We start from the raw sequence: 21,756 nt of genomic DNA, 5'->3' as shown, positions 1-21,756 counted from the left end.
GGGCCCGGCGCTGGACCCACAGGAAGGAGCCCTCCGCCTTGGCCACGATGCTGAGGGGAAGGTCGGACACCGAGCACAGGGAAAGCTAGAAAGAGGAACGGACAGAACTGGAGTGCGCCAACAGCTAACAAGATAATTGGAGAGAAAACATGCCCTCCCCGCCCTTTCCCGGTAAGAATGGCGGGCTTGCCCTGACCGGTTTGGCTCAGTGGATAAAGCGTCGGCCTGGGGACTGAAGGGCCCCGGGTTTGATTCCGGTCAAGGGCATGTACCTGGGTTGTGGACACATCCCCAGTGGGGGGTGTGCAGGAGGCAGCTGATCGATGTTTCTCTCTCATGGATGTTTCTAGCTCTCTATTCCTCTCCCTTCCTCTCTGTAAAAAATCAATAAAAACATATTTTTAAAAAAATAAAAAGAATTGCAGGCTTGAACAGGAAGAGAGATTGGTCCTGGCGAGGGAATCCGCCATTCTTGTGTAGCTCCAGAATAAAACCTCTTTCCTTTTGCACCAGCACGTGCCTCAGGAGTCCGGCTTTGGTTGCATTCCTTGGTCAGTTAATAACTATTCTCCTGCTTTTATTATTTGGTCCATGCCTTTTTAATCTTCTTGTTAAATTTCTGTCTTCCAGGTTACAACAGTTTCATGTAAACATGATGACATTCCAAATATTCCAGCCCATACTTCAACAACTGGGGGATATAGAGCTCAGGCCCTTAGATCAGGCAGGAAGAGATTTTTTATTCCAGTTTAGGCAGGGTCTATACCAGGCGTCCTCAAACTAGGGCCCGCGGACCACATGCGGGTGTTTTTGCCGTTTTGTGTTTTTTTTTTACTTCAAAATAAGATATGTGCAGTGTGCATAGGAATTTGTTCATAGTTTTTTTTAAACTATAGTCCGGCCCTCCAACGGTCTGAGGGACAGTGAACTGGCCCCCTGTTTAAAAAGTTTGAGGACCCCTGGACCTAATCTCAGCCTGAAGCAACTACAGACCACAATCCTTCATCTTCCCATATGATTATGGGATGGAAAACTCTCCAGGAGGGTTTATGAGGCAGGAAAGCCTAAAATAGGGAACAAAAGCCTCAAAGTCTACCCCTCCCCTTTTCCACCTTGACTGGAATATCACCGCTGTGACCTTCACTGAGCACCTGTTTCCCCACTTCCCCCTCCCACTGTTCTGTAACTGAGAGGACAAAAAAAACTGCTACCTGGTGAGGAAGCACGAGAACCAGCCACATTGGCAGAGACCCTGAGGACCACCTTGTCCCCACACTTCCCACATTTAATAACAATCCCCCATGTGGACGGCATGGGCACATCTCATTCTCCAAGCTCGCGTGTCCTCACTTCTTTTTTAATATATTTTTATTGATTTCAGAGAGGGAGAGAGAGAGAAACATCAATGATGAGAGAATCATTGATCAGCTGCCTCCTGCACGCCCCCTACTGGGAATCAAGCCCGCAACCCGGGCCTGTGCCCTTGACCAGAATGGAACCCAAGGCCTTTCAGTCCCCAGGCTCTATCCACTGAGTTAAACCTATCCTGGAGGCGGGGCCTGGGCTGGAGACAGGGCCGGGGCGGGAGGTGTGGCCTATCCTGGAGGCGGGGCCTGGGCTGGAGACAGGGCCGGGGCGGGAGGTGTGGCCTATCCTGGAGGCGGGGCCTGGGCTGGAGACAGGGCCGGGGCGGGAGGTGTGGCCTATCCTGGAGGCGGGGCCTGGGCTGGAGACAGGGCCGGGGCGGGAGGTGTGGCCTATCCTGGAGGCGGGGCCGGGCCGGGAGGCGGGGCCTATCCGGGAGGCGGGGCGGCGCCAGGCGCCCGGGAGGGACCTGAACAGGCATCTGTGCTCTTGGGAGCGACCTCAAGGCGTGAAGCGACGGCCGCCGCGCGAGCAAGGGACGCGACTATGGGTGAAGACACCCTGTCCAGGGACCCTTAGACCCGAGGGGATGGGAGGCCTCTCGCGCGCTGCCACCCGCCCACCCTCTCACAGGGAGCGCGGAGGGCGGGAGGGGAGGGTTCGCCGGCCTCGCCGCCCTCCCTCCCGGCGCATCTCCGAGCCGGGCCGGCAGCGGTGGTTGGAGGGAGGACCCGGGAGTCCCAGTGAGAGAAGTTTAGCTCCCGGGAGTTTAGGGGCGTGCAGGACCCCAACCCCGTGGGAAGGGCATCCCAGTGAGAGAAGTTTAGCTCCCGGGAGTTTAGGGGCGTGCAGGACCCCAACCCCGCGGGAAGGGCCGCAGGGCAAAGGGGCCGCTCCGGGCGGTGGAGCCGGCCGCGTCGGGCGGGCTGAGAGCGGGATCCTGAGCTGAACCCTGGCTCCAGCTCTCCCTCCCTGTGACCTTGGGCTTGTACTGCAGCTCCCAGGCCTCAGTTTCCCGGGCTGCGGAGGCAGGGTTCTTAATATTAAGAACCAGCCTTAATATTTGTGTGGCTGAACGGAGGAATGTTTAACTTACTGTGAAGGTGTGGGAGATGGGCCACTTCATCTTACCTGAGCTCAGTAAAGACTCAGAAAATGTTGCCCATTATTATTATTATTATTATTATTATTATTATTACTGTTTACTCCGGTTTCCAGAAAAGGACACCGAGGCTGGGTGTTCATCACTTTGCCCAAGGTTGCACAGGCAGCAAGTGGCAGAGCCCAGAGCTAGCCAACCCCCAGACTATTCTAGAAAGTTCTGTGGTGAAGCCCTTCCAAGGGTTTCCTCAGTCAGTGACCCAGTTTATCTTCCCTGCCTCTGGGGATCCCCACGCCCACCGCCGGGTGCCCACCTCGGGGTCTCTCCCTGTAACCAGCGAGGGGCAGCACAGGAATCCTGGGTATCACATGGGGGTGAGGGGCCGGGCCCAGACCAAGGGCCAGAAGTGGGGCTCCCGGACTGAGCTGATGGCTCCTTCAGATCTGTTCTCCGAGCTGAAGATGGCTGTGCCCTGGGGCCACATCGCCGCCAAAGCCTGGGGCTCTCAGAAGGGCTCCCCGGTTCTCTGCCTGCACGGCTGGCTGGACAATGCCAACTCCTTCGACAGACTCATCCCTCTCCTCCCAAGAGGTGGGCTGGGCGGGAGGAAGGCCAGGGCGGGGGCAGCGCTGCGGGGGGTGAGCAGGCAGAGGCCCAGTCACACTCCTCTCCCCCTCTTCCCTCCCTCTCAGACTTTTACTACGTGGCCATGGACTTCGGGGGCCACGGGCTCTCATCCCATTACAGCCCAGGGCTTCCCTATCACTATCAAAACTTCGTGGGTGAGATCCGCAGAGTCTCGGCAGGTGAGTAAGGGGCAGAGTGTGTGTTGGGGAGCGGGGCACCCTCTCACTGTGGCAGTGAGTGTGGTAGAAGGAAGCAAGGCTGGCCTGGGGTGACCTGCGTCAGGCCCCAGCTCTGCCAGGATCCATGGGTGACAGGGAGGCTGGCGGCCGGCAGGGGAGCGCACTTCCCCCCGCGGGGTCCCTCCCTGCAGTGCAGCCGGCCCTCAGCCTGGGCTCCTGAGGGGGCGCCCCAGGTGCTGGGACAGAGGTGCGGAAGGCTGGGCCCCCAGACCCGGCTCTGTGCTTTCAGCCTTGAAATGGGATCGCTTTTCCATCATGGGCCACAGTTTTGGTGAGTACACTCGCCTGGACCGGCTGGGCTCCTGCGGTGGGCTGCGAGGGAGGGGGAGGAGTTGGTACTCAGGGCCCTTTGCCCTGCACTTCTGGGAACTTCAAGGGAAATGAAGGGGTTCATTCGACATTGACCTTTGGACACTGTGGCCTTTGGGCTCAGGTAACTCCCTTGAGGCACATATGGCCCCGTAGGTAGTTGTCTCCCAATTTCAAAAAATATATTCTTATTGATGTCAGAGAAGGAGAGGGAGAGATAGAAACATCAATGGCAGAGAATCATTGAACGCCAGCCTCCTGCCCGCCCCTCCACTGGGGATCGAACCCAGGCATGTGCCCAGACTGGGAATCGAACCGTGACCTCCTGGTTCCTAGGTCAACACCCAACCACTGAGCCATGCCGGCTGGGCAGGTGCCTCCCAATTGGATGAGGGAATATGGCCCCTGAGTGGTCAGGTCTGATGAAGGGGCCACGTGTTCCCGGGAGGGAGCCCCAGGTTTGACAGCAAACACGGAGCCGCCTCACTGGAGGGAGGAGCTGCAGGAAGGTCTGCGGGTGTGATTGCTGGGCAGCACGGCCCACTGCTGTTCTGTCTCCTAGGTGGCACTGTGGGCGGAATGGTGAGTAGAAGGCTTTGCCCTGATCACCTATGCCACCTTGGTGCTCCTCCAAGTGGGGTGGGAGAGCAGGAGGCGGAAGAATTACCTGGCACCGGAAGGACCCCTTGGGGTCACGAGTTTTGGATCAGCGTTTTGTTCGCTATGTCAGCTGGCTTTGTAGATCCCAGCAGTAAACACTGGGGCAAACAGGAACCCAGGACGCAGCCACCCCCGGGGTTTGGAGCTGGGTGCTGGGTGCTGGGTATGGATGGGGTGAGCAGGGGAGAAGGTGCTCTGAGGACTTGGTCTGGCCTCTCAGTCAGCAGCCTTGCCCCAGCCTGAGAGATGTTTCTGGAAACACCAGGGAAAGGATGAGTCCCTCTCCCTTCTCCTCTTCATTCCTCCCTTTTTGTGTCGCATCGTAGTTTGCCTGTATGTTCCCCGAGATGGTGGATAAACTTATCTTGCTGGACTCATCCCCTTTTGCACTGGACTCTAATGTAAGAATGGGGCGGTCACGGGGGACCCAGGTCCCAGGTAGGGCCCTGGGCACTGTCTCCTTTGGTGGGTAGCAGGGGGGGGGGGGAGTGGCAGAGGGTAGACAAGAGGAGTCCCGCCTCTCTCTCTCTCTCTCTCTGTCTCTCTCTCTCTCTGTCACACACACACACACACACACACACACACACACACACACACACAACGGAGCTATGCGGCTACATTGCTTGGGGTGGGAGGGGAAGGAACACGGGGACCTTTATTATTAGTTTGGAAGCCCTGTGTGGCCAAGGATCTGGACCTTGCCCGCTCAGCACACCACGGGGTGGGACAGAGCAGGAGCGGTGGGTGAGGAAGCTCTGGACACACCGGCGGGCCAGCCCGCTGCGCTCACACTCAGCCAAATGCCCGTGTGCCCTGCACACAGGACGCAGCAGCCCTGGGTGTGGACTGAGGGAAAGTACTGACCCCTCCCCCACCGCCAGCAGCGACAGCAGCCAGTGCTGACCCTGCACCTGAGCCCTGGCCCTGCCCTATGCCTGCTGTGTGACCCTGGGCAGTCCCTTCACCTCTCGGCCTCAGTTTCCTCACCTGTTCACAATGAGGTTGGGCCTGGCCAGTGTGACCCGGGGGCTGGAGCATCAGTCCGTTCACAGAGGTGGAGGGCATCATGGTCAGGGGACGCGGAGCCTGGGGGCGCCCTCAGCTCTGAAGCTGCTCTGCTCCGAGGGCTGGCTCTTCGGCTGTGGCACAGCCCCTTCGTCAGCTTCAGTGTTCTTGTCCGATAAGTGACCCTGAACCCCGTAAGGGCAGGAACCATGGTGTCTTTGCTGTCGCCACACGCCAATCTCGGCACAGCACGTGCTCAGTGAACGTTCGCGGCATAGCCCGTGGGTATCCTGAGGGTCCCACCATTTGGTGACAGCAGGCGTTAAGCAGGTGAATTCTGGTTGAAGCATCATTCCCACCACCGGGTGGTTCCTGACTTCCGGCCCTTTGCCGGAGATGTTCCCTCCATTGTCCAAGCTGCCCCTCCAGCTGTCATCTGAGCTGAGCCCCCCGCTGTCCCCACCACAGGCCGCTGGGCCAGTGTGGCCAGGCAGGCAGCCTGCTCTGGGTCTAGGGCTCACTGGCAGGCCCGATCCTGCGCAAACCGGCACTGGGTCAGAAGGCATCCCAGGGGCTGCTGAGGGCAGAGCCTGGGCTGGGGGAGGGGCGGCCCTTCGACTGCATGGGGGGCGCTGCCCGAGAACCACGGATGTTTAGGAACTGCAGAACCTGCTGACCTACAAGCGGAAGGGGCTGGAGCACACGCTGCTGCTGGAGCAGGCCGCCAAGGGGCCCTCACGCGTGCTCAGCCCGGAGGAGATGCTGCAGAGGTGGGTGCCGTGGGGGCCATGGGGGAGACGGGCTGGGGGAGACGGTGGGAGGACATGGAGGGAGCCAATCACGCGGCCGGAGGAAGGAGCTTCGGTGCCAAGTCCACACCAAGCCTGCGTCTCTCTGTGCCCACCGGGGCCTCAGGCTCCTGGCACCATTGCCACTGCGTCTGCCTCTCATCCTCCCTGTGCAGCGCCGCCCCGCTCTCCCCTTGCACGCTCTCTCCTTCAGCACCTTTGTCCCCCTGCGCCCTCCCCAGACCTGCCAGCACCTGGCTCACTGGCCTCCTCCTTTGGGCCTCAGCCAGATGGCACTGCCTCTGGCAGCCTGTCCTGACCCTGCGCATCTGTGCCTCCAGCACCTGTCCGTGCCTGGGCGGCAGGCTCCGTGAATATTTGGTGTCTGAGGAATGGGAACACCCCACCCCCATGGATGTGAACATGCCCTCCACCCGCCTGCGGCCTTGCGGGGTCGCCTCCCTTTCCCTGCCCTCTCTCCTTCCCATCAGCCCCTCCTGACCCAAGGCACCCAGCACCCTCCGTCTCCCCAGGTTCCTGAATAACAGACATGTGGGAGAGGAGTGCGGGAAGCTGCTGCTGCAGCGGGGAGCCACCCAGGTGCCCACAGGTAAGGCGCTCCCCGCCCAAGGCCGCTCATGGGCACTGCTCTTGGCGAGGAGCCATATAACTAAGCCTGTCTTGGGCCAGGCGTGACCCTGTGTGCTCTGCGAGTAGGATCTCAGTTAATCCTCCACGGCCCTCTGCTCAGCCTGTTTGGAGCAGGAGAAACTGAGGCTGGGGAAGGCCCAGGGACTTGTGCCGTGAGACAGTGCTGCACGCCCCGAGGCCGCGCCTTGGGGGCGGGGGCAGGCGTCTGGGGACCAAAAGCTGTGCGGGTGCCCGTGCCAGCTGACTGTGACTCCGGCTTATCAAGTACCCGAGGGGTCAAGAACCCAAAGCTGTGGGCGCTGGGCAAGTTGGGGAGTTAATGGGCTGCTGGCAGAGAGCAGATGGGGGCGGTGGGGCTGTGAACGGGCCCAGCCCGTTGTTCTCATGGGAGGAACTCGTTGTTGTCATGGGAGGAAGGCGGGCCTGGTCTGGCCAGCATTTTCAGTTGCTCAAGAGAAGCCAGAGGCCTGTTCCCTCCTATTGCTTTCCAGAAATGGCAGAAACCAGGTCAAACGGACTGGCCAGGACCCGGCACTGTTTCCCTCGCTGCCAGTCTGGCCTGTTGTGGGGGGTGACCAGTTGTCATTTGAGCCTCTGCCTGACCCTCCCTGCACATCCTCATGGAAAGGGGAGTCGAGGGCGGAGGGCCTGGGCCGGGCTCCCCGATGTGCACACAGATGCAAGGCCCGGGGGGGCCCTGGAGCAGAAGGGGGCTAATCGGGACGCAGGGAGCCGATTAGGCCAGGCCAGGGTCACATGCAGTGATGAGCACAGACGCTGACCCGGGTGACGGGGGTGGGAGAGGAGGGGGGGAGTGGCAGTTGCTGGATCGGGGTGTTGGGACCAGCCCCTCTGCCCTGGTCATGGCCCTTTGGGCCCCGGGTTAACCTAAAAGAAGACCGAGCGGGTTCCCAGATGCCACGGGCACGGGGTGGTGACATTGGGGGAGCTACCCCCCCCCCAGTCCAGAGACCCTGAGAGCCTCCATCCGTCCTGGAGCAGGGCAGGGGACTGGGTGTTTGCTGCCTAGGGCTGCCGTTACCAATTCCACAGAATGGGTGGCTTAACTCTCAGTTCTGGAGGCCAGAGACCCAAGGTCAAGTGCTGGCAAGGCTGTGACAGACTCTGAGGACGCCTCTCTCCTAGCTGTCTGGGGGCCCTTGGCTGTGCGCACTCTCCCTCGGTGAGGCCCGAGCTAGCGGGATGCAGAAAGAGGTGGCCGCGGTGAGGCGCAGGGGGTGGGGATCTTGCAGTGTGACCTGCAGGCAGAGGGGCTGGGTTGGCGTCATCCGGGAGGGAGGTGGCCCCTGAGGAGAGGTGCCCCACAGGCCTGTGGGAGAACCAGGGGGCTGTGAGCAGAGGGGAGGGCGGGTCCCTGGCTACCCTCTAATTTGCCTCCTGCCTCTGATGGCCTAGGCCCGTGGGAACAGCTGGAGGTACTGGCCTGAACGGGAGAACCCAGCTCTGGTTCCGTATTGACTGCAGCGCCTGCCCTCAGGCAGCGTGGCCCTGGGGTTGAGGGCAGGATTGGTTTCACTTGTGTAGTTTTAACCCCAAAATTTGGCCTGGAGGAGATATAAAACTGAAAGGTTTTGTGTAAAAATGGAATTTCCAGTTTCTGTTGAAAAATGGGAAGACCTGGCGCCATTCTGCGTTTCCCACGAGCAGCAGCTGCTGGCACGGCCCTCCGCCATGTGAGTGGCACTGTGGCCAAAGTCTGGGATCATGGCCTTGACAGGCCCCGCAGAGGAAGGGGAGGGAGCGGGTGGAAGGTTATCTGAGGTTTATTCTCTTACCTTTGAACTTGGGCCTCCTTAGTAGTCAGAAGCCTCTGCCGGGGCCTGCTGGCTGGGGAGGCGACACTCCTGGGCCCCTGGTCCTCTCAGCTCCCAGCAGCCACGCTGCATCCTGCCGAGCGCAGGGTTGCAGCAGGGACCTCAGGACCCCGGGCCGCTTCACTTGCAGATGAGGAAACTGAGGCCAGAGAGGGCGGGCCCAGGGCCTTCCTTCCCATTTCAGATGCCCACACGAGGCTGTCACGTGTCCGCTGACCAACTGGCGTTCCCGCACCCTCGGGTTCAATAATTTCCCGGAATGGCTCAGAGCTCAGGAAAACGTTTGTTCACCCTGGTTCACTGTGAAGGACACAGCTCAGGCCCAGTCACAGGGCAGCTGCGCAGGGCAGGGCTGGGGCTCGCAGGCCTGCCTCTCAGGTCAGGTGCTGTGCTCCAAGGGCCTGTATGGAGGTTTCATCCCACAGGCCTGACTGATTAACTGGATCCCCAGCCCTCCCCACTCCCCGGAGCACGGCTTCATCTTTCAGAGGACCCCTCCCATCCTGTCTCTCAGGAATCTCCAAGGGCGGGGCTGTGTCAGGAACTGGGCTCAGAGACCACACATCAGGACAAAAGCTGCTCCTCGCACTTTTGTCAGAGAGTTAAGTTTTGTTTTTTTTTCCAAACCACCAAAGGAAGTTCTACAACGTGGTGGGTATTGATGGACAGATGCATTCATGGGTCGATTGATTTTTTATTTTAAAAATTAATTTTAGATCGAGGGGAAAGGAGACAAACATTGATTTGTTGTTCCACTTATGCATTCATTGGTTGGTCCTTGTATGTGCCTTGAGCGGGGATCAAACCCACAAATTTGGCGAAACCAGACCACCTCTAACCAGCTGAGCTACCCTACCCAGCCCTCCCTGCAGCCATTTCTCCCAGGGACATTGCCAGGTGCGGCTCAGCGTGGCATCCGCCCTGCCTGGTGAGGCCGAGCTGTCCACCTGCGGGATTGTGGCCCAGAACCCAGGCTCAGCCTGGAGCCGGGATCACTCGCCAACCTTTCGACCCCTCCAACCGTCCTTTTTGCTCGATTTCTCTTGGACGAGGGGCGGTGTGATTGTTCACTGTGGGGTACTTCATGGTGTTTGAAGACCCGCAGGGTCACTTAACATTCTCCAAACCTCTGAGGTCAGGAAGGAGTTGTTCCTACGTCCATCCTTCTGCGCTACCCCCTGAGGTGGCCACATGGCTCGTGGCCCGGTGGTGGTGGACGAGCTCTGCCCCAGCTGAACCCCAAGGGGAGTCGGGGATGGTCCCTGCCAGTCCAGGCTGAAGAAGTGAGACCTGGCGAGAGGGCAGGCTCCCAGGACAGCGGAGGTGAAACCCACCCCCCCGCCCCACTGACCGGCATCGTCTGCTTCCCTCCCAGGCCTGGTGCTGAGCAGAGACCAGAGGATCTCCGTGGTGAGTGCCCTGCCTTTCCCTCCCCTCCCGCTCCGTCGGCCTCTGGGGGTGAGATACACATGGCACAGTATTACCACCGGCAGCCATTTGTACGGACACCACTCAGTGGCATAAAGTCAACTCATGATGCCAGGCAACCAGCACACCCGGGCATTCCACATCTCCCCATGTAAATCCTTCCCCGGAGACACGCACCCCCCCAGCTCGGGACCACGTCCTGTCAGTGGAGTCAGCGGGTGTGGCCTGTCTGGCTTATGTCACTGAGATCAGTCCTCCAGGGTCACCGTGTTGTACCCCGTGTCAGAGTGCGCTCCTTTAGGGCTGAGAATGCCCCCTGCGTGGCCACTCCCTTCACCGGGAGGCACAAGGCCTGCTGTGGAAGCACCAAGCTTAGCTCAGGCCGAGGAGCAGGAAATGGCTGGGAGGGTGCGGGCGGAGCAGGGCAGTGCGTGTGCGGGCTGTGGCCAGCGTGTTCATAGGAATCGTGTCTGCCCCGCCACGAACACAGTGACTTGGTGGGTCCTGCGGGAGCCTTCGTGAGTTAACCCACCGAGTACACCCTGATCCCCTCTGTCGGGCTGCACGCTGAGCTCGGACACAGGAGGCCCGGTGCCCTCGGAGGGCTCAGACTAGAGCCCCACCCGACGGAAGTGTGATGGGAGCCTCCTAAGTGCGCCTCCCCAGCAGCCATGTTAAGAGTGAAGGAAACAGGTGAACTCACGTTGAACATCTTTAACTCAGTGTGTCCAAGGTGTCCCCTCAGCACGTAGACCACGTGAAACGTGAAGGCAGCCGACTTCTTTCCTCTTGTCCTCCCAGTCCAGTGTGCGAGCCACACGGCAGCGCATCCCGTGGGGACCAGCTCCCCTCCCAGCACACAGGCCCCGGCGGCGGGGGGACTGGGCAGCACAGGCCCAGACATCGTCAGGGTCAGACGGTGGTCCGGGCTGAGTCGGAGGCCAGCAGGGACTGGGCATCGAGGGTCCTCATTCTGCCCTGGGTCTCAAGCCAACTCCTCAGGCAACTGTCCGAGCAGGCAGGTGGGCTGCGCTCCAGAGCCCAGGCCAGGCTGTCAGGGCGGCTCTGCGGGCAGCCTGTGGCCGGAGAGGCAGTGGGAAGGGGCCACACTGAGACCGAACATCTGGGCCCAGAAGCAGGCAGTCCTCTGCCTGTCGCACGGCCACACCGGCTGGGAGTCTGGGAAACCGCCTGGACGGGCGCCGGGAGCCCAGAGAGATTGAGGGGGGCAGAGCCTGCGGCCTGTGCAGTGAGGCCTGTCGGGAAGGGGGTGTGGTTGGGCCCTGGGCTCCGTCCTGGGGAAGGTGGGTGAGGCGCCCACCAGGCTCCCCAGGGCCCTCAGGAGACAGGTCTCACACCCACAGCAGAGCCTGGTGCCTGGCCAGTGGGTCAGTGGGTCGGAGCGTGGTCCCAGGCACTGAAGGGTCACTGTTAGATTCCTGGTCAGGGCATATACCCAGGTTGCAGAATTGATCCCCGGTTGGGGTGCGTATGGGAGGCAACCCATTGGTGTTTCTCTCACACACTGATGTTTCTCTCTCAAATAAATAAAACATGTTTTTAAAAATATATCTTTTTATTGATTTCAGAGAGGAAGGCAGAGGGAGAGAGAGATAGAAACATCAATGATGAGAGAACATCATTGATCGGCTGCCTCTTGCACACCTCACACTCGGGATCAAGCCAGCAACCCAAGCTTGTGCCCTTGACCAGAATCACACCCGGGACTCCTCAATCTCCAGGCCGACACTCTGTCCACTGAGCCAAACTGGCTTGGGCAATAAAAAAATATGTATTTTTTAATAACCGCCTGTGTGGCTCAATGGATGAGCCCAACCAGGAATCGAACCAGGTCATGGTTTCATTCCCTGTCAGGGCACATGCCTGGGTTGCTGGCTCAGACAGTCCCCAGTTGGGGGCATGAGGGAGGCAGCTGAGCAATGATCCTCTTTCATCATTGATGTTTCTCTCCCTTCCTCTCTGAAATCAATAAAAATATATGTTAAAGCAGAAGACATATCCTCGGGTGAGGAGTAGAAATGACTCACTGAGGTTCCTGTCTCTGCAGGCAGAGCACACCTTCGATTTCATCAGCAAGGAGCTGTGTGTGCACGCCATCAAGAAGCTGCAGGCCCACGTCCTGCTCCTCAAGTAAGTCTGAACCCAGCAGCCGCGCTGTGAGCACGGGAACCTGCAGGTCTCCCAGGAGTGAGGTCCCAGCCCCCCCACGGCCACAGGCTGGGGAAGCCCTCGGCAGCTGGTGCCTGGCAGGAAGGCCTTCCAACAGGCGACTGTGGAGGGCACCCCAACCCTGTAGCCACCTGGGCCCCTCCCTTTCCCAGGCCTCTGCTGCCGCTCCTGCCTGCCTTTCTTCCCAACGCCCGCACCTCAGGGTCTCACAGCAGCGAACGTCCTTTAATGTGGCCTAGATGCCACCCCCCCACACACTGCAGTCCTGCACCGGCCACGCCCAAGGCAGGATCTGTGACCCAGGGACACCTGTCTCTGGTGCCGAGCACAGGGTCTAGAAAGCACGCACTCAGACACGCACAGCCTCACCCTGCACACCCGCCAGGTGGCTCCTCTCACCTGAGCCAGTGTGGTCAGCAGGATGGCCAGAGCCCCAGCCCTCAGAGCGATGGGGCTGCCCAGGGGTGGGGCCACGGTGGCACACAGTCTGGCTTCTCTCAAGCAGTTACCACAGGGCCCTCTGGCTGGGCAGTCCCACTCCAGGTGCAGGCCCCAGGGAGGCCCACACTGGTGCACGATGGTGCAGAGATTCCTCATCACCACAAGGACCGCGGGCTGTGCCCGCCCTAAAAGGAAGGAGGCACTGACACGTGCCAGAGCACAGAGGGACCCTGAAAGCACTGGGCCTGCCTTCCCTGCAGCCCAGGGAGGGAGACGAGGCAGGTCGGCTAGCCCTGCAGTTGTGTGTGGGAGAGGACACAGGCTGGGGTTTTTTTGAGGCGATGAAAATGCTCTAAAATTCCCTACTGGTGGATGCACATCTGAAGATATTTAAAACCATGGGATTATGCACTTAAAATGGGTGACATTATCTCAGTAAAGCTTTTTTTTTTTTTTTTTAAAGAAAGCCCGGCCAGTATAGTTCAGTGGTTGAGCATCAACCCATGTTCCAATGTTTGCCAGTTTGCTTCCCCGTCAGGGCACATGCCCAGGGATGGATCCCCAGTAGGGAGCATGCAGGAGGCAGCTAATTGATATTGCTCTCTCTCTAAAAATCACTAAAAAAGACTTTGGGGGAAAAAAAAAAAAGGTACAGACTCAAGCCGTTCACTGGCTGTACATTCACTGGCTATGAACACGGGCAAACTGGGACTCAAGTGCGGCTGGGTACTGAGTGCCTGAATCTTGACTTAAACTTGAACTCAATGGGACCCAGCTGTGGACAGGGGGAGGGTAGCCCAGGCCAGGGTGCAGGGCACTGCTGGAAGCGGACCTGAGATGAACCCTGGTTTCTTGCTTTCCAGAGCAACCGAAGGATTTTTTCACGTGAGGAGAGAGTATGACGCTGACAACGGGCCCATGCCTTTCATGACTGACACGCTGAAATCCGCCCTAGGAGAGGTAGGTGTGGGGCTCAGGGTGGCTGGGGTGTGAGGGGCCATCATGCCCTCTGCGCTCCGCCATGCTACCTCTTCTTGTGACATCAGAGAGGAAGGGAGAGGGATGGAAGCATCAATGATGAGAATCATTGACCGGCTGCTTCCTGCACACCCCCTACTGGGGATTGAGCCTGCAACCCTGCGGTGTGCCCTGGACCGGAATTCAACCTGGGACTGTTCTGTCCACAGGCCGATGCTCTAACCACTGAGAGGAGCCAGCTAGGGCACGCCATCTTTCTTGCACTGGGGCCCCTGGTCTGGCTCAGCCCCAGGTCCACCAGGTGACCCTCTGGAGCTACCAGGCCTCACCCCAGCTGTGGTCACAGTAGAGCGGCACAGAATAGACTGTTATTGGCAGGCTCTCCGATTTTATTGTCCTCACACGCACCGGGCCAAGCCCGACCCAGCCAGCGGCCATCCCGGTTTCCTAGGGTCCCAAATGGGAACAGATGACCCGTCCCTCATTGGGTGCTGGCTGCAGGTGGGGGTGGGCCCCCAAGGAGGAGGGCTGGGACTTGTGCTGTGACTGTCCCTGGGGAGCAGCTGGCAGGAAACGGTGGTCGTTCCCCCATGCACACCCAACCCCGGAAACGGGAAGCCTGTGGGTGGCTGGGTGGCCATCGGCGGCTCCCTCCCAGGCAGGAGCAGAGTGGGAAAAGCTGCTGGTGCTTCTCCCAGGCGGGCCTAAGAGCCAGCAGCACCGCCACTCGCTCCGCCCAGCCTCCTTCCCCCAGCTCACAGCTCACAGGCCCAGGCCCCCGGGCTTGCACACTTCCCTCCCAGGAGGCCTTTCTCCTGGACTTAGAGCCGGGCCTGAATCACCCAGGGACGCTTTGAACCACCACAGGGAGGCCGCAGACCCCAGGAAAGCCCCAGCAGAGGGCCCCTGGAGCCACCACTCTGGGCCCCCCTCACCACCTGTCCCCTTCCTCCCCAGCGGTTCCAGTATGTGGAGGTTCCAGGCAACCACTACGTCCACATGAACCAACCCGACCACGTGGCCGGTGTCGTTGGCTCCTTCTTACAGAGCGGGACCAGGATCCCAGCCCGGCTGTAGCCCTGGGCCTGGGGCCACTGAGACCTTGTGCTCACCACTCTCTGCCGGACGCCCGGCTCCTGGGGCCCCAGCCAGGCCAGCACGATGGGGCCAGGCCTCACTGGTATTGGGCAGCATGAGCTGGCAGAGCAGAGGTGTGGGGTGAGATTGTCTCCAACATTTGTGAGCTCAAAGGGGAGACCGTGTCTGGATTCGGGCTGTCTGTGTGTGGCTGGAAACGGGCAGTGAGCGGGGAGTGCGGGAAGGGCTGGATAGGCCGCCCGGCCTGCCGCCAGCAGCTCTCGCAGCCGTTCCTGTGCCCGCCTGGGTGAATAAATTCTTCTTTTCTCTCTCGCTGCCTCTGAGGCTTTCACGGGTGCGGGGGCTTGGCCACTGAGGAGTAAGGGGAGAACATGGCGCAAACTTAGCTTTTGGCGGAAGATCCAGACAGTCTGGGAGGAGACAGGAGCAGAAGGAACTACTTCCTGGGCCGGTGGCTCCTGAGAGCCAAGTCCTCATGCTAGGCAGGCTCCCAGCTCCGGGCTCGGGGCTGCTGAAGACCAGGACTGAGGGTGGCACTGTCCTTTGCCCGCCGCCTGTGGGCTGACGGGGCAGCTTCCGGGCCTGGGCACTCTGGAAGCCTCCAGGCCGTCGTGTCCTCGCCGGCCACCCCCACCGCCCTCTCCGTGCGGCTCAGTAGGGACGGAATTTGCACTGGACCCGCATCAGCTCAATCCTCTGCTTGTCCTCCTCGAACTTCTTGCGCAGCTGCGCTAGATCTGGGGCGCGAGGGGGAGAGGGAACGGCCACCATCAGACAACGTGCCTGCGGGAGCTGCCCCCCACTGCCCCCCATGAGCCCGCCTGGCCACACACACTTCTCTCCACAGCAGCCTCTGCACCACCGCCAGCACCCGGGGCCCACCTCCTGCAGTCTGGCCCCAGCACAACTGCTCAGGGCTCTGGCTGTGGGTCCCACACCCCAGGTGCCTCCGCAGCCCTAAGTAACCCAGAGGACCCCACAGCGACCTCTAGGGAGCAGAGTGGGACCAGCACACAGGTGCGGCCTGGCTGGGATCCCAAACCCAAAGCCTGTTGGGAAGCCTTTGGCCACAGGCCTTGCCTGGGCAGCTGGGGCTCAAGGCTAGTGGGGTGGCCGAGGGGCTGGGGGCGCGCCCTTACGCTCCATCTTGGTCTCGCGGTGCTGCCAGGCGTAGAAGTTGAGCAGCTCCTTGCGGGCGCGCTTCCGCTTCTCCCTCTCCAGCACCCGCAGGCTGGCTGCCTCCGTCCGGGGCAGCACGGGCCGCCGGCCACGGCGCGTCACCTTCACCCAGCCCTCGTCGTCCGGGACCCCTTCCTCCTCCTTGGCCTTAGCTTCCTCCTGCAAGGACATGACCCCGTGATGGCGCCGGGGACCCGCCTGCAGCCTCGGGAGCCTGTTGGGAAGAACCTGGGCACCCAAGGGCACCTGCTGCCCACGCCGCCCCCAGCAGTGTGGGTGCCTAAGTTGGGGGGGGGGGCAGACATGCCAATGCTGCTGCCTCCTCCAGCCTCCGACTGTCCCCTCTACAGACCTAGCGACTAGACGCCAGCAGCTCAGGTGACCGGGACTCAGCAGGAAAAGGGGCGTCCAGACTCCACATGGTGACCGGGTCAGCGGCCCCCCCCACCCCCAGGAGCCACCCCGCACCCACAGCACCGCCTTCCCCAAGCGACAGTGAGGTGCGGCCCCTTGAAGCCCACCTCGGCCATCTTCCTGTCGTACGCCTCCATGAACGTGTCCACGTCCACTCGCAGGGCCTCCGGGTCCAGCACGGAGTCTGTGTAGTCACTGATCCACTCTGAGGGCGGGAGCAGGCACACAGCCCCCTCAGGCGCCCTGCGGGCCACCCCAGGACCGGCCGGGCCAGTTGGCTCCTCGCACACGGGCCTCTGGGACGGAGACTGGCTAGGGTTCGCTAAGGAAGGTTCTGGTGGTTGCAAGCTGGGCCCCCCCCCGCCCCGCCCCGTGCCCACCCAGTGCCAGGCTCAGGCCTCCCACATGCTGCTCTCAGGGCAAGTGAACACAGAGACACTGCCCTCACAAGGACCCCCCCACCCACCCAGGGCCCTGGAAGGAGGTACGACCCCCCCACCCACCCCCGGAAGCACCTACTGTGAATGCCACTCTTCACGGGGTGACTCTCTGTCGAGACCAGCAAAGGGCCCTTCAGGGCTAAGGCAGCCGACACCCCATTCGGCTTCTGGAACACCACGTAGGCCACCTGGAAGCCCTGGAGGGAGGGAGATGTCACAGCGCTGGGCCTTCCGTTCTCCCAGCCACTCACGCCCGGCCCGTGGGATGCCCCTGCCCTCAGCCTGACTTGTCACTGGACCAGCGGAGATGTGCAGGGCTGTCCCTGACCTGAAGACAACCAGGAGGCTGTCCTAATGCACAGGCGGGATGGCTGTGTGCCAGTTACCACTGTGCCCCTAGTTACCCGCCTGAGCCCCTAGTTACCCGCCTCAGCCCCTAGTTACCCACCTCAGCCCCTAGTTACCCACTGTGTAACCCCTAGTTACCCACCTCAGCCCCTAGTTACCCACTGTGCCCCTAGTTACCCACCTGTGCCCCTAGTTACCCACTGTGCCCCTAGTTACCCGCCTGTGCCCCTAGTTACCCGCCTGTGCCCCTAGTTACCCACCTCAGCCCCTAGTTACCCACTGTGTAACCCCTAGTTACCCACCTCAGCCCCTAGTTACCCACTGTGCCCCTAGTTACCCACCTGTGCCCCTAGTTACCCACTGTGCCCCTAGTTACCCACCTCAGCCCCTAGTTACCCACTGTGTAAACCCTAGTTACCCACTGTGCCCCTAGTTACCCACTGTGCCCCTAGTTACCCACCTGTGCCCCTAGTTACCCACTGTGCCCCTAGTTACCCGACTCAGCCCCTAGTTACCCACCTCAGCCCCTAGTTACCCACTGTGTAACCCCTAGTTACCCACTGTGCCCCTAGTTACCCACCTGTGCCCCTAGTTACCCACCTGAGCCCCTAGTTACCCACTGTGTAACCCCTAGTTACCCACTGTGTAACCCCTAGTTACCCACTGTGCCCCTAGTTACCCACCTGTGCCCCTAGTTACCCGCCTGTGCCCCTAGTTACCCACTGTGTAACCCCTAGTTACCCACTGTGTAACCCCTAGTTACCCACTGTGCCCCTAGTTACCCACTGTGCCCCTAGTTACCCACCTCAGCCCCTAGTTACCCACCTCAGCCCTAGTTACCCACCTCAGCCCTAGTTACCCACTGTGTAACGCCTAGTTACCCACTGTGCCCCTAGTTACCCACTGTGCAACCCCTAGTTACCCACTGTGCCCGTAGTTACCCACCTGTGCCCCTAGTTACCCACTGTGCCCCTAGTTACCCACTGTGCAACCCCTAGTTACCCACCTCAGCCCCTAGTTACCCACCTCAGCCCCTAGTTACCCACCTCAGCCCCTAGTTACCCACCTCAGCCCCTAGTTACCCACTGTGTAACCCCTAGTTACCCACCTGTGCCCCCAGTTACCCACTGTGCCCCTAGTTACCCACTGTGTAACGCCTAGTTACCCACCTGTGCCCCTAGTTACCCGCTTGTGCCCCTAGTTACCCACCTCAGCCTCTAGTTACCCACTGTGCCCCTAGTAAACCACTGTGTAACCCCTACTTACCCACCTGTGCCCCTAGTAAACCGTGTAACCCCTGGTTACCCGCCTGAGCCCCTAGTTACCCACCTGTGCCCCTAGTTACCCACCTGAGCCCTTAGTTACCCACATGTGTCCCTAGTTATGCACCATGCCCCTAGTAATCCACCGTGCCCCCAGTTACCCCGTGCCCCTGGTTACCCACCTGAGCTCCCAGGAACCCACTGTGCCCCCAGTTACCCTCTGTGTGCCCTAGTTACCCACTGTGCCCTAGTTACCCTCTGTGCCCTAGTTACCCACTGTGCCCTAGTTACCCTCTGTGCCCCTAGTTACCCACTGTGCCCTAGTTACCCACTGTGCCCTAGTTACCCTCTGTGCCCCTAGTTACCCTCTGTGCCCTAGTTACCCACTGTGCCCTAGTTACCCACTGTGCCCTAGTTACCCTCTGTGCCCCTAGTTACCCTCTGTGCCCTAGTTACCCACTGTGCCCTAGTTACCCACTGTGCCCTAGTTACCCACTGTGCCCGTTCCCACGAGGCCGTTCCTCCGTTATGGGAGGGACGGGGAACAGCGTGCTGACCCCGGGCCAGGAATGGACGGACACACAGGGCGCGTACTAGTTCCAATCCCACTGCAGCAGGGCGTGGGCCCCAGGCCACAGGGAAATGACAGTGGGCTCAGGGAGGCCCTCAGGCCGGGCGCACACATGGACCCTGAGCTTTCAGGACCCTGGAAAGAGGCAGCAGGAAGCTAAAGGAAGTGGCAAGTCTGGGGTACGGAGTGGAGCGGTGTTCCTGCCAGCCCTCCTGGACCACATGTCTGGCTGAGAGCCATAGGGCAGGCCCTGAAAGTCCCACTGCCACCCAGCTTCACCGTCCCCTCAGGGGACACTGCCCACTGCCCCCATGCTGCAGACCCCGGGAATGGAGGCTCACCGGAACGGGCTTGGGGTGAAAAAACTTCGACTTTGGCTCCTTGGGGCTCTCGGTTAGCTCGGGCTTCCCCTGCAATTCCACGGACTGGACGGGGCCACAGGGGGAGAGGAGGCGGGCCAGGCACTCCTGAGGCGGAGGGAGCACAGTGTGAGGGTGCAGGCCCTTCCAGGAGCCTCCCCCCCCACCTGGAGATGCGGGGTCCCACGTCTGTGCCCCAGCCGGGGACACGCAGGGAGGGCCTGGGCAAGCCACGGCCTCAGCATGGAGGTTAAAATCCTCTGTTCCTCCAATTCGCCAGGGCCTCACATACCTGTACCCTTTACCGGAAAGAGCAACCCTCTCCTCTCCACCTGTTCACTTCACTTCCTGGGAGGAGCCCTACCTGCCAGGTGAGACCCCCCTGCTCTGCGCCCTCACAATCTCTCCTATGGCCCTACCTCTGTGTTTGGAGGGTTATCTGGGTAATGGCTCATATTCCCGCACCTTTTAGTTCTCTCAAAATCAGGGACTGTTCTCTGTCCTCCCACCACCTTCTTCGGAGCACGGGGTGGGGGTGGGGGCACAGCTGCAGCCCTGCACGCAGCAGCTCCCGGGGGCGGGGGAGACAGCGAACAAGCAGAAACCAGGGCTGCAGCCCATAGGAAAGAAACGGGAGGCAGCACAGGGTGGCGGTGGCAGCGGCCGTGGGAACCGTCCTGAAGGCTTCTCTGCGGACGGGAAGGACACAGAGCGGCGGCAGCAGTCAGGGCTCAGCTGCTGGGGACTCGGAGAAGGGCCACAGCCAGTGCAGAATCCCCGGGGTGTAAAGAGCTGGGGCCTCAGCGGCACAGAAAGCGGGAGCTGAAATACCGTCTGCGCCAGCACAACACGTGGGGCCACGGGGCCAATGGTAACAAGTTTGGGTTTTACTTTAGGCCTAACTTTAGCCACTGGAGAGATTGGGGGGAGGGGGGGTATTGGGGGGGTGGGGAGACGACTAGAGGTAAGAGTGTGAAGCAAAGTCTGACTTTAGCCCCTTAGCCGGGCCGGTTTGGCTCAGTTGGTTGGGCTTCCTCCCGTACACCTGGAGGTTGCGGGTCCGACTCCCGGTGAAGGGCACATGCGAGGGTTGCGGGCTGCGGGCTGATCCCCGCAGGGAGCGTACAAGAAACAGCACATCAACGTTTCCCTCTTTCCCTTCCCCTCTCTCTAAAAATCAATAAAAATATCTTAAAAACAAAGAGAAAAACAGACATAGATGCAGAGGACAGACTGGTGGCTGCCGAAAGGGAGGGGTTTGGGGCACAGACCCGCCCAGGAGAGAGCTGACGGGCGACTAGGAACTGCAGAGGGAAGAGGCTAGACGTGCGCCCCGAGGGGGAGCGGGGACAGAGGCGGGTTCACCCAGGGAGGCGCCGGCCACAGCGGCTCGTCCCAGGAGAGTCTGTGCGAGGAGCCCCGTGGGCCTCACGACCCGCCGGGCACCGCCGACCCCGCGCCGCGTCTGGGCGAAGCCTGGCTGTCCCCGGCTCCCCACTGTCCCGCGGCCCCCCGCCCGTCCCGCGGCCCCTCGCCCGTCCCGCGGCCCCTCGCCCGTCCCGCGGCCCCCCGCCCGTCCCGCCGCCCCTCGCCCGTCCCGCCGCCCCCAGCCCGTCCCGCGGCTGCTTTCCTGTCCCGCAGCCCCTCACCTGAGTAGCCCAGGGGCGTCGAAATCCCCTCTTCAGCGTCCCGCGCCCCAAGCTTCCTCTGGTGCGCCACCATCTTGCCGGCCGGAAACCGCGGGGGCCGCTGGGAGTTATAGTTGGGAGTTGGGAGCTGCGTGTTTCCATGACAACGGCGCCGCGTGGGGTTCCCACGCTTTCTTTGGCCACTTGCTTCCTTGCGCAGAATGAAGTCAGTAAATAAGATAAATGTGCGAGTAAATGAGGGCGTGGACGGGTCGTTCAACCGGGATGTGATCTCTCTCTCATCAATGATGTTTTTCTCTCTCCCTTCCTCTCTGAAATCAATAAAAAATATTTCTTTTTAAAAGCAGTTTTCAATTTTGATGAAGAATTTTTTGTGGATACCCAATTGTCTTTGAAATATTTTATTTTAAGGAATATGAACATTTTCAATTTTTAAAAAATTGATTTTGGAGAAGGGAGAGAAATTTCAATATGAGAGAGAAACATCAATCTGTTGCCTTCCGCATGCGCCCCAACCAGGGGCTGAACCCACAACCTGGGTATGTGCCTCGACTGGGAATCAAACCAGCAACTTTTCGATGTGATACTCATCCAACTGAATCACACCAGCCAAGGCTGAACCATTTATTGAAAATATGATTCTTTCCCCCACTGAACTGTCTTGGCACGCTTGTTGAAAATTAAATGACCAGATAGATGAGGCATTATTTCTGGTCTCTCCATTCTATCCCATTGATCTATCTATATACTTTTTTAAATTTTAAAATTGACTTTTTAGAGGAAGGGAGAGAAACATGGATTTGTTGTTCCACCTATCC

The 21,756-nt window shown here is 60.2% G+C and overlaps 2 protein-coding genes across 2 annotated transcripts in view; one reads left to right on the top strand and one right to left on the bottom strand.

The window, feature by feature from the left end:
* Positions 1 to 2,918: 2,918 nt before the first annotated feature.
* LOC307101730 (serine hydrolase-like protein) lies at positions 2,919 to 14,695 on the top strand (the record flags this gene model as incomplete). The annotated part of the gene is made up of 11 exons (XM_079775080.1): positions 2,919 to 3,058; positions 3,160 to 3,273; positions 3,563 to 3,604; positions 4,205 to 4,224; positions 4,629 to 4,703; positions 5,965 to 6,077; positions 6,629 to 6,705; positions 9,957 to 9,991; positions 12,078 to 12,160; positions 13,504 to 13,600; positions 14,576 to 14,695. Exons 1-11 carry the CDS (start codon positions 2,929 to 2,931, stop codon positions 14,693 to 14,695), a joined length of 906 nt encoding a protein of 301 aa, XP_079631206.1. The 5' UTR covers positions 2,919 to 2,928.
* Positions 14,696 to 15,320: 625 nt separating this feature from the next.
* LOC307101732 (ribosomal RNA-processing protein 7 homolog A-like) overlaps positions 15,321 to 21,756 on the bottom strand; it is a 31,313-nt gene continuing 24,877 nt past the window's right edge. Inside the window, exons 4-7 of the mRNA XM_079775082.1 lie at positions 16,829 to 16,946; positions 16,417 to 16,514; positions 15,856 to 16,054; positions 15,321 to 15,453 (exon numbers count right to left, since the gene is read on the bottom strand). Coding sequence (XP_079631208.1) covers positions 15,368 to 15,453; positions 15,856 to 16,054; positions 16,417 to 16,514; positions 16,829 to 16,946 — 501 coding nt within the window. The 3' untranslated portion in view covers positions 15,321 to 15,367. The remainder of the gene's footprint in view (positions 15,454 to 15,855; positions 16,055 to 16,416; positions 16,515 to 16,828; positions 16,947 to 21,756) is intronic.

The sequence above is a fragment of the Cnephaeus nilssonii genome, assembly GCF_951640355.1.
Source record: "Cnephaeus nilssonii genome assembly, chromosome: 6".
Taxonomy (NCBI): Eukaryota; Metazoa; Chordata; class Mammalia; order Chiroptera; family Vespertilionidae; genus Cnephaeus; species Cnephaeus nilssonii.
This window is presented reverse-complemented; position numbering and strand designations above follow the sequence as displayed.